Source organism: Corylus avellana, chromosome 5 (genome assembly GCF_965113065.1).
Source record: "Corylus avellana chromosome 5, dhCorAvel1.hap1.2, whole genome shotgun sequence".
Taxonomy (NCBI): domain Eukaryota; kingdom Viridiplantae; phylum Streptophyta; class Magnoliopsida; order Fagales; family Betulaceae; genus Corylus; species Corylus avellana.
In genome coordinates, this window is record NC_142494.1 from 29426679 (window position 1) to 29442929 (window position 16251).

Below are 16251 nucleotides of genomic sequence, written 5' to 3' on the forward strand. Positions count from 1 at the left end.
TGAAAAACAGGTAAAATGTTTTTTATACTGCTGTAAAACTTATAAAAATATAAAATTATTTTAATTAAATAATTAAAAAAAAATGGCTTAACACGGCTCACCATAAAATTATTTGCAATCGTAAGTTTTAAAAAGTAATAATATATTAAAAATTCATCCATTTTTAAGTCATATATATCCATTTAAGTCCTGTAGATGTTGGAATCCTCTCACAAATCCACGGATCCAACACAAAAAGAAACTGATCTCTTTCTGTTTAGAGAGGCCAAATCTTCATGCAAAAAGGCCCAATGGGCCTGCTTGTAAGCCATCTTTATGACTTTTCCTTCCTCTGTTGGGCACCATGTCGGTGGCTCTCTATAATTTTGCAGCTTGGGCAATTATGTAATTTATGTTATATATATATATATATCCTCAACACATGACGTCGCACTTTTCTTTGCCGTGTATGGAAGAGAAGAAGCGTCTCGTGATTTTTGGTTAACTGAACCAACTGGTTCAAGTCGGGTCGAACAGATTCAACGACCGCACAGTTTGACCACTGCAAATCTGAAACACATCAATCAAGTAGGTCTTTCGAACCACCTTGGTGGCCTTGGGGCGGTGCCCCATCTCTTTTATATATATATTTATTGTAGATGACATGCGACATAATTAAAAGATTAATGCCAATTTTTATGTTTTAGGTAGTTAATTGCAAATTGGTGAAACTGATTTTGTTTTTTTCTAAAATTAAAACCCTAAGGGGGCGACGGCCGGAAAATTTTTTTTAAAAAAAAAGTTTTGGGGGAAATAATTTTTCGAGTTGAGCTATTTTAGAAAATTTGGTTATCAAATAAATGAATAAAAATAATAATTTTTGTTGTAACTTCTTATATTTCTAATAGGAAAATATTATGTGTCCTTTTAATGTTATTTTGATAATTTTAAAAGTTACATTATAGTTGGGAGAACATCAGAAAAATACCTAGCATTTTTCTTCCTAATAATACCTAAATATTGAATATCGAAGATATGTAATTCTCACGTGTATTTTAAATTGAATAAAATATGTGAGGAAAAAAAAAATTATCCAACTCAATTTTTTTTTTTAAAATGTTATCTTAAAAAAAAGAGAGTCAATTTTCTTAAAATATTTATTAAATAAATGAAAAATGATAAGATATAAATAGTGACATGTCAATGCGCATGGTTTTGAATGCATAGCCGAGAAACAGACTAGACTTTGGGCTCAAGAAGAAGAAGAAGAAGAAGAAGAGTAGTGTACTTGGAAACATAAGTAAATAAGAGAGGGAAGTTATTAATGAACCCAGAAGCTGGAGGGCGAAGCCTGTGCCAAACAGGTCCACATTTTGGCTTGCTGTCGCTCCCACAGAGCGAGTACAGATACAAGCCCCAAGCGCGTATGACATGCTTTTTTCTTCCTTTATTCAATTTATTAATTCATTGAAAAAAACAAGTCAGGTTTTCTTTCGATACGAGACCCCCTCTCCCGGCCCCATTCCTCTCTTTCCTTCTTTCCCTCGAAACCCAAACCGAAAACCAAAACCCCTCTTTCTCTTTCTGTGGATTAAATCTCAGCCATCCGATCAGTACATTTTTATTTCTGGTATCTGAATCTTCAGCGAGCAATGGTACGGGCATCACATAGGGACTCACCGACGTGGAAAAACTCGGAGCGGAGACTCGGATAATGGAACTCACCGATTCAAGCGAAGAACTCAGAGACAACCCAAACCCGAACCCGAAGCCCGTGCGGCTCGGAATCGATCTCAATGAGATCCCCTCGCCGCCACTCGCGGAAACCCTGCCGGATTCGATGGACGTCGTCCGGACCTACCATGTGAACCCGCCGTGCCCGCCGGGGGGCCCGGCAGGGGTCCCGGGAGAGGATGATGCTCGGGGCTCGGGGGCGTGCGGCGCGTGCGGCCGGCCCGAGGTCGGGGTCGGCCTCGTGGTTGTCTGCGACGGGTGCGAGCGCGGCTTTCACCTTGGCTGCGCCGGAGTGCGTGGCCGCCAGGGGCTTCAGAGCCACGACGAGTGGGTCTGTGCGGATTGCGAGTGCGGTGGGGTGAAGAGCAAGCGCTGGCCCCTCGGGGTCAAGTCCAAGCAGATTCTCGATATGAACGCCTCGCCGCCTAGCGATGTCGACGGTGATTGCGATGGCGAGGGCAGCTCGGAGGTGCTGGATTTGAGGTACGGCATTGACGAAAATAAACTCTAACCCTTAGTTAGAATACGAGTATGGTTGCTAGCAGTTGAAAGTTTAAACTTTATTCGTGTTTGAAGTTTAGAAATGGAAAGGTTTTGCTGGGAAATAGTAAAAATTTAGGTTTAAGCTTTATTTGATTGTGTTTAGAGGGTAATAGTTAGTTGTTGTATTACCGACTAAGTAATGCTTTGTATTAGCATGTTGGTAATCTTGCAAGAGCGAGGTTGCCACTGAGCATTCCTAGTCACACGGGAAGAGAGGTGAAAGTTTGTAGCTTTTATGGTTGCTACTAGTTGAAAGTTGAAATTTAAAAATTTTAATTTTGGCTGAATGACGTTTAACTGGTGTAATTTTTCTTTCAATAGTAAAAATGGAGTTTCACGCTTTGATTCATTTTGTATAGGGGGTAAGTGTTAGTAGTAGTTGTTGTTATAGCAATGTGTTTAGGGATTTTAGGTGTGCGTGTGCGTGAGAGAGAGAGAGAATTTATTCGGGTGGCAGAGCTGAAGCGATGTCTGCGACGTTGTTATCGTAGCAGTTGATGTCCCAAAAAGTCGCATGGCTATGGCTATTGTATGTCTATAGCAGTCCAGGATACGTGACCAGTGTGAAGGCCGGTGTCCTTTATACGGTTAATTCGTTGGAACTGGCTGTCTTTACATAGCAACCCTCTGCAAGCTGCCTGTATTTTGTTTGAGTTAGATAATTTAGTACCACAAATAATGTCTTACAGTCTTGGGGCTCATACTGAGGTTTGCTGTATTATTTCACTAGAGCCTGTGCTGGAACCACATGCTATCATGCTTGGAATCCAAGCGGTGGTAATGCATCTTTTAAATTAGCGCTTGGGCTATACGTGTTGGTCTATGGTCTTGCCATGGCATTGTTCTCATGTTCTGTCAAGGTCCTTGTCTTGTGGCCATTTTGAACTCACCATTTTTTGTGTTTTTTGGTTTCTATACAAAGACTTGGTGGTAGTCGAATATGTATTATGTCACCAACCACCCCTGAAACTGAAAATCCATTTGTGAGAATATTCTGACTACTCTCGAGGAATTCAAGTTTTGATGCTTAGGTTTATCTTCCAATTTTTGCTTTCTATTTATCCTTAGATTTTTCTTGCAATTTCCATTAAATTCCAGCCAAGACCAGATCTAAATCTGCACTTATTCTTTTCGTAAAGTCCAAATATGTAAAACCCAAACCTCCTATCCATCAAATAATTCCCAGGTAACCTATGATAGTTCAATATTAATCTGGGGTTACTGTTCACTGCCCATGAACAGCCACTCAAACCCTATATCTCTTCTCTGTTTAATCTCCAAATCAGCCCTTTCCATACACCCTTAGAAATCCCATATTCCCTGATATTTTCCAGCTTTTTCCCACCATAAAACCATAGCCCTAGCTAACCCAAAACCCTAGGAACCCCTGCTGCCAAATAAAATCCTACAATCAGTGTTCTTGTCTTCCAACAACTTAAACCCTTCAAGATCCAAATAAAATCCTACAATCAGAGTTCTTGTCTTCCAACAACTTAAACCCTTCAAGATCCTGACTTTGTGGCTCAAATCAATCTTTCCTGCCAGTCTACATATATTTCTAACTTTGCTCACCAAAGACCTTTCAAGAAGTGGCCTAAAGGTCCTTAATTCCTGCTGTTCTATGTCAGTTATTATCTGCCAAGCTGCAACATAGAAACAAATCGATAACCAAGCTTGGGGGAATTCATCTGATCATAGACTTGTTTTCCTTGTTGCTTATAGGTCATTCTTGTGATTGCGAAAACATTTGATAGCTGGTAGGGTTTAGCTGCTACTCTATTTTTTCCTAAGTGAGTTTATCTTATTTAATAACTTAATGAATTTCCTTTTACATATTTTGTGCCTACATATTTTTTTAAATTTTGAGTAAATATCTTGCAATGCAACTTGTCATAAGTAGTTACTGGTTACATTTATTTTGTTTTAGAAAACACACTCCGGGTGATAATTCTTTTGGTGGCAATCCATTTGGTGCTCCAGTGACGTTCTCTGACATTTTGTACGCGGGAAATGGCTTTGGCTATCAAAAAGCTTCTGGGATTTGGACACACACTGTATTGGGTTTGGAAGATATATTGCATCATTCGCAGACTATAACTAGAAGATATGAAGAAGTAGATTTGAGTTTCCCACTAGGAAAGCGTAAAATTAGTAATAATACAGCCATTAGATTACCATCTCGGAATCCAAGCGAGATTTTTTTGCAGGCTCTTAGAGATTTCGTCTCTGAAAGGCATGGTGTACTGGAGGAAGGTTGGCGTGTGGAATTTAGACGATCAATGGGCAATTGTGAACTGTATGCAGTTTACCGTGCTCCAGATGGGAAGATATTTGATTCCGTGTATGAAGTTGCTTGTTATCTTGGCTTGATGTCTAACTTCAATTCTAGGGAACCTGAAGCAAGAAGCGAGGGGTCTCAGTCAATGTCAGGAAGGTCTTATCTATCTAGGAAAAGGAAGCCTTCAAAATTTTCAACTACTAACGGTTTTGCTGAGAATAAGGAAATTTTGTTCTGTGATAATCGTAAAGAGCTCTTGTCCAATGGCCCAACTGTGGAAGGTGGGGCAAGTACAGTTGGTAATAATGTTAAAGTTTCAGAAGCTGAAAGAGAAGACAATTCTCGCTCCGGGTCTCAGCAATCTAATGTAAGTTTACATGTTACTGAACTTGTTTTTCTTTTCCATGCTTAGCTGGTGGTGTAGGAACTATTCATTATCAATTTAACTGACTGTTGTAAGTGATGTAGTTACTTTCAGCTGGCTCTTCTTGCCTCATTCTTGTGTATGTTTTGCATTTTCAGAATGGGCTTCCTGTGCAGTTTGAAGATTTTTTTGTTCTTTCTCTGGGAGAAGTTGATGCTAGGCCTTCGTATCATGATGTTAGCCAGATCTGGCCTGTAGGTTATAGATCCTGTTGGCATGATAAAACTACCGGTTCTCTTTTTATGTGTGAAGTATCGGATGGTGGTGATTCTGGACCTATCTTTAGGGTCAGAAGGTGTTCATGCTCTGCACTTCCCATTCCAAATGGGATAACTGTCCTCTTCACGCCAAACCTCGGACATTTTGATGGACAGACTAATGACAAAAGTGATGATGGTACTTCTCATGATATGTATTGTGAAAATGATGGCAGTATTCAGATGATTCTCTCAGACCCTTGCCCACCTGTGGAAAATGATCTTTTATCTTGTCTTAGCGGTTGCTCGAATGGAGCTTCTGATGTTCAGATGTCAAACAGATTGCAGGTTGAAGCTAGTTCAATTGATGACAAATCTCAATCTCTTTTACCTGGTGATTTGAGATTGAGAGATGAAATTGGTGAGATTTCAGCGGAAGATTGCTCGTCATCTTCTGCATGGAGAATAGTGTCTCAAAAATTCATTACTGCTTGCTCTGAAATCTGTAAACAGAAAGGGAGTTTAAAGTTTTTCTGCAGGCATGTTGAAAATGAAATAGACATGCCTAATTGTCGTCTAACAACTGACAAAAGCAAAACGAGTTTAGCTTCGTTAGATAAATTTTGCAGTTCACCAGGTTCTGTCGGTATCGCATCTGTATTTCAGGCTGACAATGAACTTGAATCTTCATTTGAGGTACTGGAGAAATGGTTGGAGCAGGACAGATTTGGATTAGATGTGGAATTTGTGCAGGAAATCATAGAACAGCTTCCTGGGGTACAAGCCTGTTCGAGCTATAAATTTCTGGTTAGTAGAGGTAATTATTCTACATCACTAACAGTTGGAAATGGGCTTCTGATGATTAAATTAAATGCTGGAGTAGATTGTATTGAAGAAGCAGCATTGCATGGTTTATTGAGGAGATCCAAAAAAGCCAAGTTGATTAAAAACCATGTCATCTATGAACCTCCTCCTCCTGGTAAGCCTTTGTGCTTGAGGGTTCCTCCTGAACATGTTGGCGATGTTTATCAGGTATGTCCCTGCAACTTGAATATGTCACAGTTTATTTAAATATTATAATTTTGCTTTGCTACAGATGATTCACTAGGTACAATGTGAGGTCTTATTGGTTTTCTGTTATCTTTCTAGGCATGGGAATTACTATGGAGATTTCATGATATTTTGAGTTTGAAGGAGCCTTTGTCACTTGAGGAACTTGAAGAAGAACTCATCAACCCGTGGTCAGATGGTGCTAGTCTTCTAGAAAAATTTGAAAAGGAGACCCAGGGGAGTCAAGGTGTACATTTGCATAGAATTGGCCATGCAGGTGGATCAATCTTATCCCGAAGCTTTGAAGCTGGTCCAGCTGCAGATAGGGAAAATCCACATGCATTTATACAAATGGAAACAGGAGCAACGAAGGAGGCAGCTCAAACTAAACTTGCATCTTTAACTTACAGTAGATGCTGTGGTGTAGCTTTGACGAAGGCTCATAAGTCGCTTCTAAGAGGGCTGGTAGGTGAGCTGCAGTCCAAGGTTGCTGCACTTGTAGATCCGAATTTTGATTCTGGAGAGTCAAAATCAAAACGGGGAAGGAAAAAAGATGTGGATAGTGGTATTCCTGCAAAAAGAACTAAGATCAATATGCTCCCTATTAATGAACTAACTTGGCCAGAATTAGCTCGAAGATACATTCTGGCTGTCTTAGCCATGGATGGTAATCTTGACTCTGCTGAGATTACTGCTCGCGAAAGTGGTAAAGTCTTTCGTTGCTTGCAAGGTGATGGTGGGGTGCTATGTGGCTCACTTACTGGAGTGGCTGGGATGGAAGCTGATGCTCTTGTAAATCTCTTAGTCTTTTATGGTCTATTATTTTACTTACCTTTTCTAATTCAAAGATATAGAAGTATTTCAACATCATTGAAAGAGCACTTTCTAGAAATTGTAATTTGCATGTCTCCAATGTAAAATGGTAGCACTAATGTTGATTAGTACACATCCTTAGAGTAAAAATTGCTTGGAGAAGTCAAATATCCTCTTACTAGGAAGAGTATCGGGGGGTCGGGGGGGGGGGGGGGGGGGCGGGGGGATTTTCTAGTCATACCAATTGTATGAGATTCTGGTATGACAAGTTGTACGAGGATCATGTCGTAAAGGATATTTTCCTGGATTTGTATAGTATTTCGTTGGGATACCTTAGATTTTGCTCTAACGTCCTTGTACCTCATGATAGCACACAATTCCCTTAGAAGAGTATTTGGTGGAATAAGACCCCTTGGGAGTGGTTTTTTTTGCTTGGACAACCACCCTAGTGGTTATCCTCACCATGGATAGCCTCAGAAAACGACATATTATTGTGGTTGACTAGTGTTGTATGTGGATCATCTTCTCCATTGTGATTGCTAGTGCCTTGTGAAGTGTTATATTTAGTCTTGTTGGGTTAGCTTGGATCATGCCTAAGAGAGTAATTTTTTGCTTGTTGGAGAAGGTTGGGAGGCAGTTCTTAGAACACAGTTGTGTGGAAAATGGTTTGTCTTGTCTTTTGTAGTGTCTTTGGAGGGAAAGAAATGGCAGAAGTTTTGAAGACAATGAGAGGACGGTGGTGGAACTTAAGTCTTTCTTTTTCAGAACTCTTTACCGATGGACAATTGCTTTAGATCTTAATTTGCTTAGTTTTCATGGTTTTCTTGACTTGTGCTCTCTTTTTAGCCAAGCGTTTCTCTTGTATACTTTATGTGTACTTGAGTTGCACTTTTTGCGCTTTTAATGATATTTCATTTACTTATCGAATAAAAGACAGAGAAGAATATGCCCTTGATTGGGATCAGCATGGTTTCAAATAATTGGTGTTTCTTCCTTATGTGATGTTTAGATATCTTCTTCTTGTCATACTGAACTTTCGAAGGTGTTGCGATTCCCACTAAGGAATTAAAGAGATTATTAGAGAGCATGGACTTTTGACTGTATAATTGATAGGGAACTTACCCGTCATAGCAGACATTGCTGTTCGTAACTCTTCTAATATGATCTGTGCAGTGACACTACATGCGAGTTCCAGAGTTGTGGTCGTCTATAAAATTCTTTACATATCTAGCTAAATGCATCCATGTTACTTGTTTGACTTGTATATTTTTTAATATACCACTTCTTTCTTTTTTTGAATCCCTAAAATATCATGTGGATGTTTCTTGGTTTTATGATCACTTTTTTATCTTTGCGTAAGTGTTTTCTATCCTACATTTTGTTTGATATGTTCCTATGATTCTTGGTCTTGCTATTTCTTTCAAGCAAGTGCATTGAAGAAAATATGATTTTTTATGTGCCATTAAGATTCCTTGACCATCCTGCTATACTGGAGTGGCTTCCTTGCTATCTGTTTTTTTTCCCTTGTAATTTTAGTGGATTTGATATTTCAATGCTTCCTTGTATATGTCTTGAACATTCTTATGCAAAAGTATCTTGGCTCAGATTTCTGATCTGATTTATACTTGCAATTTTTTAAGTGTCTGTAGTTGTTGCTATAACTCATGGTGCAGTTGTAAACAGAGAAAAAAAAGGGATCAGGATGCATACTAATGCTTTTCTTCTTTGACCTTCAGTTGCTTGCAGAGGCTACAAAGAAACTTTTTGGTTCTTTGAACAGAGAAAATGATCTTCTTACCATAGAAGACGAAGGGTCTGATTCAACTGCAACTGGTGCTTCCCAAAAGAATTTTGTGAATGATGGAAATATCCCAGAGTGGGCAAAGATGCTGGAACCTGTTAGAAAACTACCCACAAATGTGGGAACGAGAATTAGAAAGTGTGTTTATGATGCTTTGGATAAAGGGCCACCGGAGTGGGCAAAGAAAATATTGGAGCATTCGATCAGTAAGGAAGTCTATAAGGGCAATGCCTCAGGACCTACGAAGGTGCTATTCACAGTTTTGTTTTGTTTTTTGTTTTTTTTTTTTTTTTTACTGTACCTCGTTACTTGTTAGTGCACTCTATGTAGGTGTTAAAACCTTAAATAGTTTTAAATGAAGTGTATGTTTCAGTTTGCATTTTATAATTCTTGAGCTTTGGCTTCTTCTTACTAATTGGGAGTCATTTCGGCTAGTAAAACAGGCAGTATCTGTCTATTATATTAGTATCAGCTAGCGATCCTGGCTTAGTGAGTTCATTGGTCTTACTCGAATTCAAGTTAACAAGTTCATGTCAGCAAAAATCTAATATTTTCTTTAAATGGTTGAATGGAAGTACTTAATCTTTTAGGTAGTGAAGTTTAAAGTTCAGGTGTGCAAAAATCTAATTGTCCTTTTCTTTAAATGATTAAAACCTGTAGTAGTAAATCTTTTAATGCAGATGTTAGGTTGTAACATCTTGAAAATTCAAGGCTCCTTTAGGGGATGGAATACTGTAGAGAGCATGCCATCCTTATATCTTAAGAATCTTTTTCTAAAAAAACCACACAGATTCTGTATCTGCTTTATTTGTTATTTTAACTGCCACTTTCTCCCTCTTGACTGCCAATATATCTCGCTATAATAAAAATGTAATGAGATGATCTGATGGATTATACGAGGTTGTAGTTATGGTTGTAACTTTTCAGTTTATGTCACCAGTTCAATTTTAAAATAATTGTTGATGTTGTTATTATTATTATTTATTGAAATATAGATTTCATTTGTAGTAATTCCTCATCCTGAATTTCCCTTATGTCAAAGTAATTTCTGTGCGCGTGTGCTCAATTGAATTTTCCTTGTAAATAGTGGTGTCAAAACCTGAGCTCATCTTCAAATCTGACCCAGGCTGAATTCTTTTTTTCTACTCTTATATAACTTATTTTATTTTTTGGTTGAAGTTATACAACTCATGTATAAATAGATTGGCTTGGGGTTGGAGGCTGGGTACAATGATCATATGATTGGCCTGTAGTGAACAAGGAAACTTGAAAAATCCAACCATGTTGCACACTTTTAGCTAAATTTCTGAAATGACCTCTTTTGAGTCATTTCTCTTCCTCTAGTTTTTACTGTGTAACTGGATGCACTTGGCGGCTTATCTTTATCACATACATTGTTCAAGAATGATTCTGAATTGAATGCTTTATCTTGTTGATTGAACACAGAAAGCAGTTCTTTCAGTGCTAGGTGATGTATGTGGTGACAAAGTGCAGCAAAAATCTGTTAAGGGAATAAAACGGAAGACGGTTATCTCTATATCTGACATTATTATGAAACGTTGTCGTATTGTATTACGCCATGCTGCTGCTGCAGATGATGCAAAAGTTTTCTGCAATCTGCTTGGGAGAAAACCAATAAATTCAAGTGATAATGATGACGAGGGATTTCTTGGATCTCAAGCAATGGTATCTCGTCCTTTGGACTTCAGGACCATTGATTTGAGATTGGCAACTGGGGCTTATGGCGGATCCCAGGAAGCTTTTCTTGAGGATGTTAGGGAGGTCTGTTTTCTTCCACCTGGTTTGGGCAACCAAACCTTTATGCCTCTAGCTTTTCCTTGCAAAGTTTTATTTCATTAAGTTCCTTGCATCTATGGATGTTGATTACCTATGTTCATATACTTATTTTAAGAGTATATGTGTGTGGGATGTTGATTACCTATGTTAATATAGTTATTTTAAGTGTGTGGGGGATTAACTAATGGGAATATGAACAAGTATCTGGTATCATGCTACAATGGTTATGAAATGAAAGAGTGGAATATCTGATTTCTCACATTATGTTTATCCAGGTTCCAGCTTTCACTATCTGTCATAGTTTTGTTTGTTGATCTTTAAAATCTAATAAATGAAACTTTCACCTTGCAGTTATGGAATAATGTTCGCACTGCGTTTGGGGATCAGCCTGATTTAGTTGAATTGGCAGAGACATTATCTCAGAAATTTGAATCATTGTATGAAAAGGAGGTTCGTTAGCTCTCTCTACTCTCTCTCTCCTTATTGAGGTTGTCTTGATTCATGTAAGTCCCTATGTGCATTAAAACTTTATTGACCAGTTATATACATGAATGAAGCTTTTCAATTGTGTTGAAGAATGAAAAAATAGACGAGTCCTCTAGATTGTGTAGAACAAAGTTTAGCTAAGCAATTAACCTGGTATTGATTTCAATATTATGATGATTTTATACTCTCGAACAACCACCATTTTTTTAATAAGTGAAGAATGTCGCAAAATGTAAGAAAATATAAATGTAGTGGACAGATTGAAGCAATTGTAAGAAGAAAAAAAATTAATTCCTAACTTCACCTAAATTTATAATTAATTATGTATTAATGTGTCAGAATAAGCTAGTGTTTAAACACCAATTTGGTTGACGAAACACTTCAGAGTGACTGGAAAATGTGGTAACTTGTGATCCACTCTGGATGATATATTTTTTTTATCCCATGGTATAAGTGGAGAGAGACAAAAATATGTTTACCCAGTGAATATAAGTTCTGGAACAGGCACAGTGATGTCTGGCAATGCACTTCTAAGAACCATGGGAGAATTTTGCCTTCTAGATATGCATTAAGTTCTGAAATAGGCATGGTGATGTCTGGCAATAGTTAGAAATAAACCTGGTAGTTTGATATACGGAATTTACCATGCATGTGGTATGGCGTTGTGCAAATGCATTATGATTTGAAAGGTGTTCTTATTAGGAATAGCAAATGGTTTATGGTTCTCTCTCTCTCTCTCTCTCTCTCTCTCTCTTGCGTGTGCTTACCATGCTGATCTGCTCCATATTCGTTTAGCACCTGTCTTGAGGTTTTGTACTTTCTTTGATGCAGGTTGCTATCGTTGTCCAGAAATTTGGGGAGTACTCTAAATTGGATAGCTTTAGTGCTGAAACAAGGAGGGAAATGGATGAGTTTCTTGCTTCCACTAATGAGATTCCAAAAGCCCCTTGGGATGACGGAGTTTGCAAAGTGTGTGGCATTGATAGAGATGATGACAGTGTCCTATTATGTGATACTTGCGATGCTGAGTATCATACTTATTGCTTGAATCCTCCACTTGCAAGGATCCCTGAAGGAAACTGGTATTGCCCTTCTTGTGTTGTTGGTAAACGCATCATTCAAGATGCGTCGGAGCGCATTCAGGTCATTGGCCGACGCCGGAGTAAAAAGTATCAGGGAGAGGTTACCTGTGTTTACTTGGAAGCACTTACACACTTATCATCTGTAATGGATGAGAAAGAGTACTGGGAATTAAGTGTAGGCGAGGTTTGTCTGTGGAACCTTACTTCAAATATTGCCTTCCTTACTTTGCTGATATATATGGCACTTATATCTCCATACCATTGTAGCAATTACATTGCAATTCTGTGTTATTTTCCTTCTTTTGTGGTTATATAGCTCTCTCTCTCTCTCTCTCTCTCTCTCTCTGTTGCTTTATATCTTTCTTCTTTTGTTTGTGTTGGATATGCTTACCATTTGCCTCAAATTCTAGTCTTCTCTGCAGAAAATTAGAATCTCTGTTTTATTTGAGGTTTCCAACAATAGATAAGAACACAGTTTTTTCATAGGTTAGCAACTTCAAATAGAAGAAATAATACTGTCGATTCGATAATTTTTAATGGGTCCTTATCTTTAGATTCTACAGAAATAAAGGAGCAGTTTTTGTGCAACTGTATTCAAAACAGTATAGTTGAAGGCCAAAGCTAGATATGAATTATTTGTCAAAAAATAAAGAAGAAATCAGGACACCATCACTTGTAGCTAGCTTAAAACTTGTATTTGCATTATAGCCCATTTCTTAAGTTCTTCTCTGTTGTTTTTGTGTTTGATGACCTTTTTAGTGCCTTTTCTAATTTTTGTTTCTTAGTATGAAAGTGCAAGTAATTTGTACATATTGTACAAGGAAGCACTTTACATGTATGATGATATATGCCACAAATTTTTGCTATTCCAGGGTAAAAAAAAAAAGAGAAACCGATATGACTGGAATAATAAACGAAATTGATGACAAAATTAGGGCAAACTTGCATCATGTGCCTGGATAAATTTTCAAGATATGTTTTAGAATCTGTGTTGCTTTCATTCTCTCCTCGACATCATTTGTTTTTAAGTGTGCCTTTTATTGTGATTGCAGAGAACCTTCCTGCTCAAATGTTTATGTGATGAACTTCTTAACTCGGTTCTTATTCGTCAACATCTTGAGCAGTGTGCTGAGTCATCAGCTGAATTGCAGCAGAAATTGCGTTCATTTTCTGTAGAATTGAAGAATCTTAAGGCCAAGGAAGAAAACTTGGCTGCACGAGCTGCAAAGGTTGATACAAGTATGCATAATGTTGTTGGGGAAGTTAACGTAAAGGATGGTGTTGCTAATGCACTTGCAAACCTGGGTAATTGTCTGGGTCGCCCGCATATTTTGACTGATAGTCCTAACTTTGGAGTCCTCTCCAATGACCTGCCACATCTGGAGGGTGGTCGAGAGGGATCTGGACTTGACAGTTTTGATAAACAGCCATCTGTCACTAGTTCAGAGAATAACATCCCAACTATGAATCCCATAGATACGGAAGTTCAATTAAAAGATGCCCACGGTGCTGTGGATGACAGAAAGGTACCTGGTAATCTTCTCTCTCAAGAGACTGACAAGTCCATTGGACCAAATGGCTTACCTATATCAAATCCTTTGTCCCAAGAATATAATGGCTCTGTTAGAGAAATACATTCCCAGAATAACCTGCAAGAATATAAAGGAACCAGCATTTCTTTGCCACCTTCAGATCCGCAAGGACATTGTACTTCTAACATGGTGAGCATTCATGCAGCTCAGCATGCTTCTGTTGCTGTGAATGAGTCACAAACCTATCACCTTGAGTTGAACTCCATCAAGAATGACATTGCACTTCTGCAAGACTCAATTACTAGTGTAGAGTCGCAGCTTTTGAGGCTATCTGTGAGGAGGGAGTTCTTGGGAAGTGATTCTGTGGGTAGATTGTATTGGGCTTCAGCCACACCAAGTGGACATCCACGGGTTATTGTTTGTGGGAGTACTCTACAGCATGAAAGGAAAAAGATGTATCGTGGAGGCACAGTGGACAAGATATCTGTTATACCGAATTCCACTTCATCTGGCATAGATACTCATTTGAATTTAGAGGGGTCAAAAGCTTGCTGTCCTTTCCTATATGAACTGAATGATGCAACGACCCTTTGTTCATCATGGGTTTGTTATGAAACTGATTCAGAAATTGATGAACTGATTGGTTGGTTGAAGGATAGTAACCCAAAGGAGAGAGAACTGAAAGAGTCGATTTTCCAGTGGCATAAGCTGAGATTCCAAGATGAAAACCAAGTCCAGGATGAGCACCAATCGATTTTTTCATTGACCAGAAGTAGTGATATAGCTGGATCTTCTAATTGTCTTGTTACCAAGGCAGCCTTGTTGCTTGAGAAGAAGTATGGTCCTTGCTTTGAGTTGGAAACCTCTGAAATCTTGAAGAAGCGGGGTAAAAAGGCAAGAGTAGCCAATGATGAGAAGATGTGCAGGTGTGATTGCTTAGAACCCATTTGGCCTTCTAGACACCATTGCCACTCGTGCCACAGAACCTTTTCCACCGATGTGGAACTTGAGGGGCACAATGATGGTAGGTGCAGTTCAGGTGCACTAACCTTTGAGAAGAGCAAGGAAATAGGTGATACAAAGAAAGGCAAAAGGAACTCAAAATGCGAGGTCGTTCGGGAAGAGTGCAAAGGGGAAATGGATGCTTTAGAAACTTCAAAAGGTGGAGGTTCTCAGCTCAGCTCAAGGTTGATTAAATTTCAGAATGAAGGACTGGTATGCCCGTATGATCTTGATGAGATCTGTTCCAAGTTTGTGACAGAGGATTCAAACAAGGAATTGGTACAGGAGATAGGACTTATTGGTTCAAATGGGATCCCATCTTTTATCCCATCCACATCACCGTACCTTAGTGATTCTACTACACTAATGTTAATTCCTCAGAAAGATGTAGGTGGTCAGGGTGATGAGTCCAAGGCTGTTGAAAGGCTAGTTTTACTAGGAAATAGTAGTATAACAAATGCAGCCCATGACAGGATATGTGACAATTCTCCAAGAAGATCTGCAAATGAAGTCAGTCGAGCACTAAATACCAACAAGCCAGCTTTAGGATGCTTGGATAAAAGAGGAAAAAGATCACCTATAGATGGTCATTCTTTGGAAATGGGTGATGGCCGCTGCTGTGTGGTTCCCATGTCTTCATTGAGACCATTAGTAGGTAACATTTCACAGATTTCAAGGCGATTCAAGATCAACTTACTTGACATGGATGCTGCTCTCCCTGAAGAAGCTCTGAGACCATCAAAGGCACATGTGGAAAGGAGATGGGCATGGCGTGCATTTGTTAAATCTGCTGGGACAATATACGAGGTCAGTCTCATCGCTTGGTTCTAACTAGTGTAAATTTGTACATTGACAAATCACTATCGATGCCCTTTTGCTTTCCCCGCCGCCTTTTTTATTTTATTTTTTATTTTTTTATGGTGCTTTAATAATTGTTAGTGCATTCATACTGTTTATCAGTCTCATCTCTTGGTTCTACATGGGAAGTTTGAGTTTTAATTTTATTGCTTTCCTCTCGAAATAGCACATCTTGAACTCATGCATAAAAAAGAAAAATGGTTAAACCCGTCATCTGATTGGCTATAGTTTGTGGGGTACATTAGGTGTTATGTGACAAATAAGATCCACAAATTAAAATGTTGAATAATAGAATATATTCTAATATGCCTTTTTCCTTGGCTTGGAGCTTCGTGAGTGTCTCTCAACTAAGTAAAATTACCTTGGTTGTTTCAGATGGTTCAAGCAACAATCATATTGGAGGACATGATTAAGACAGAATACTTGAGGAATGAGTGGTGGTATTGGTCATCACTTTCAGCTGCTGCAAAAACTTCTACTCTCTCTGCCCTTGCCTTACGTATATATTCCCTTGATGCGGCCATTATTTACGAGGTCTCATCCAGTTTAGACCAATCTGACAATTTGGAACCCAGCAGCACACCAGACCCAAGGCCACTTCCAAGCGTGGATTTAGCAGAGAAATCCAAGGTCACCAGGAAGTCCAACAAGAAGAGGAAGGAACCAGAGGGTTAA

General features: G+C 38.7%; 1 protein-coding gene across 2 annotated transcripts; it reads left to right on the forward strand.

Annotated features, from left to right (window-relative positions):
• Positions 1-1466: 1466 nt before the first annotated feature.
• Positions 1467-16251, forward strand: MBD9 (methyl-CPG-binding domain 9). Of its 2 annotated transcripts, XM_059593047.2 has the most exons (10): positions 1467-2196; positions 4184-4901; positions 5057-6187; positions 6305-6997; positions 8755-9066; positions 10266-10601; positions 10968-11066; positions 11934-12368; positions 13237-15525; positions 15952-16251. In XM_059593047.2, exons 1-10 carry the CDS (start codon positions 1694-1696, stop codon positions 16249-16251), a joined length of 6816 nt encoding a protein of 2271 aa, XP_059449030.2. In that variant the 5' UTR covers positions 1467-1693. The 2 variants fall into 2 exon arrangements, with proteins under 2 accessions (XP_059449030.2, XP_059449031.2); XM_059593048.2 differs by lacking the exon at positions 10266-10601.

Bases quoted from the DNA above. Each gene is read 5' to 3' on its own strand.
- MBD9 (XM_059593047.2), top strand. From the start codon at position 1,694: ATGGAACTCACCGATTCAAGCGAAGAACTCAGAGACAACCCAAACCCG. The intron at 2,197-4,183 runs GTACGGCATTGA...ATTTTGTTTTAG, and splicing joins TCGGAGGTGCTGGATTTGAG to AAAACACACTCCGGGTGATA. The intron at 12,369-13,236 runs GTTTGTCTGTGG...TTGTGATTGCAG, and splicing joins GGGAATTAAGTGTAGGCGAG to AGAACCTTCCTGCTCAAATG.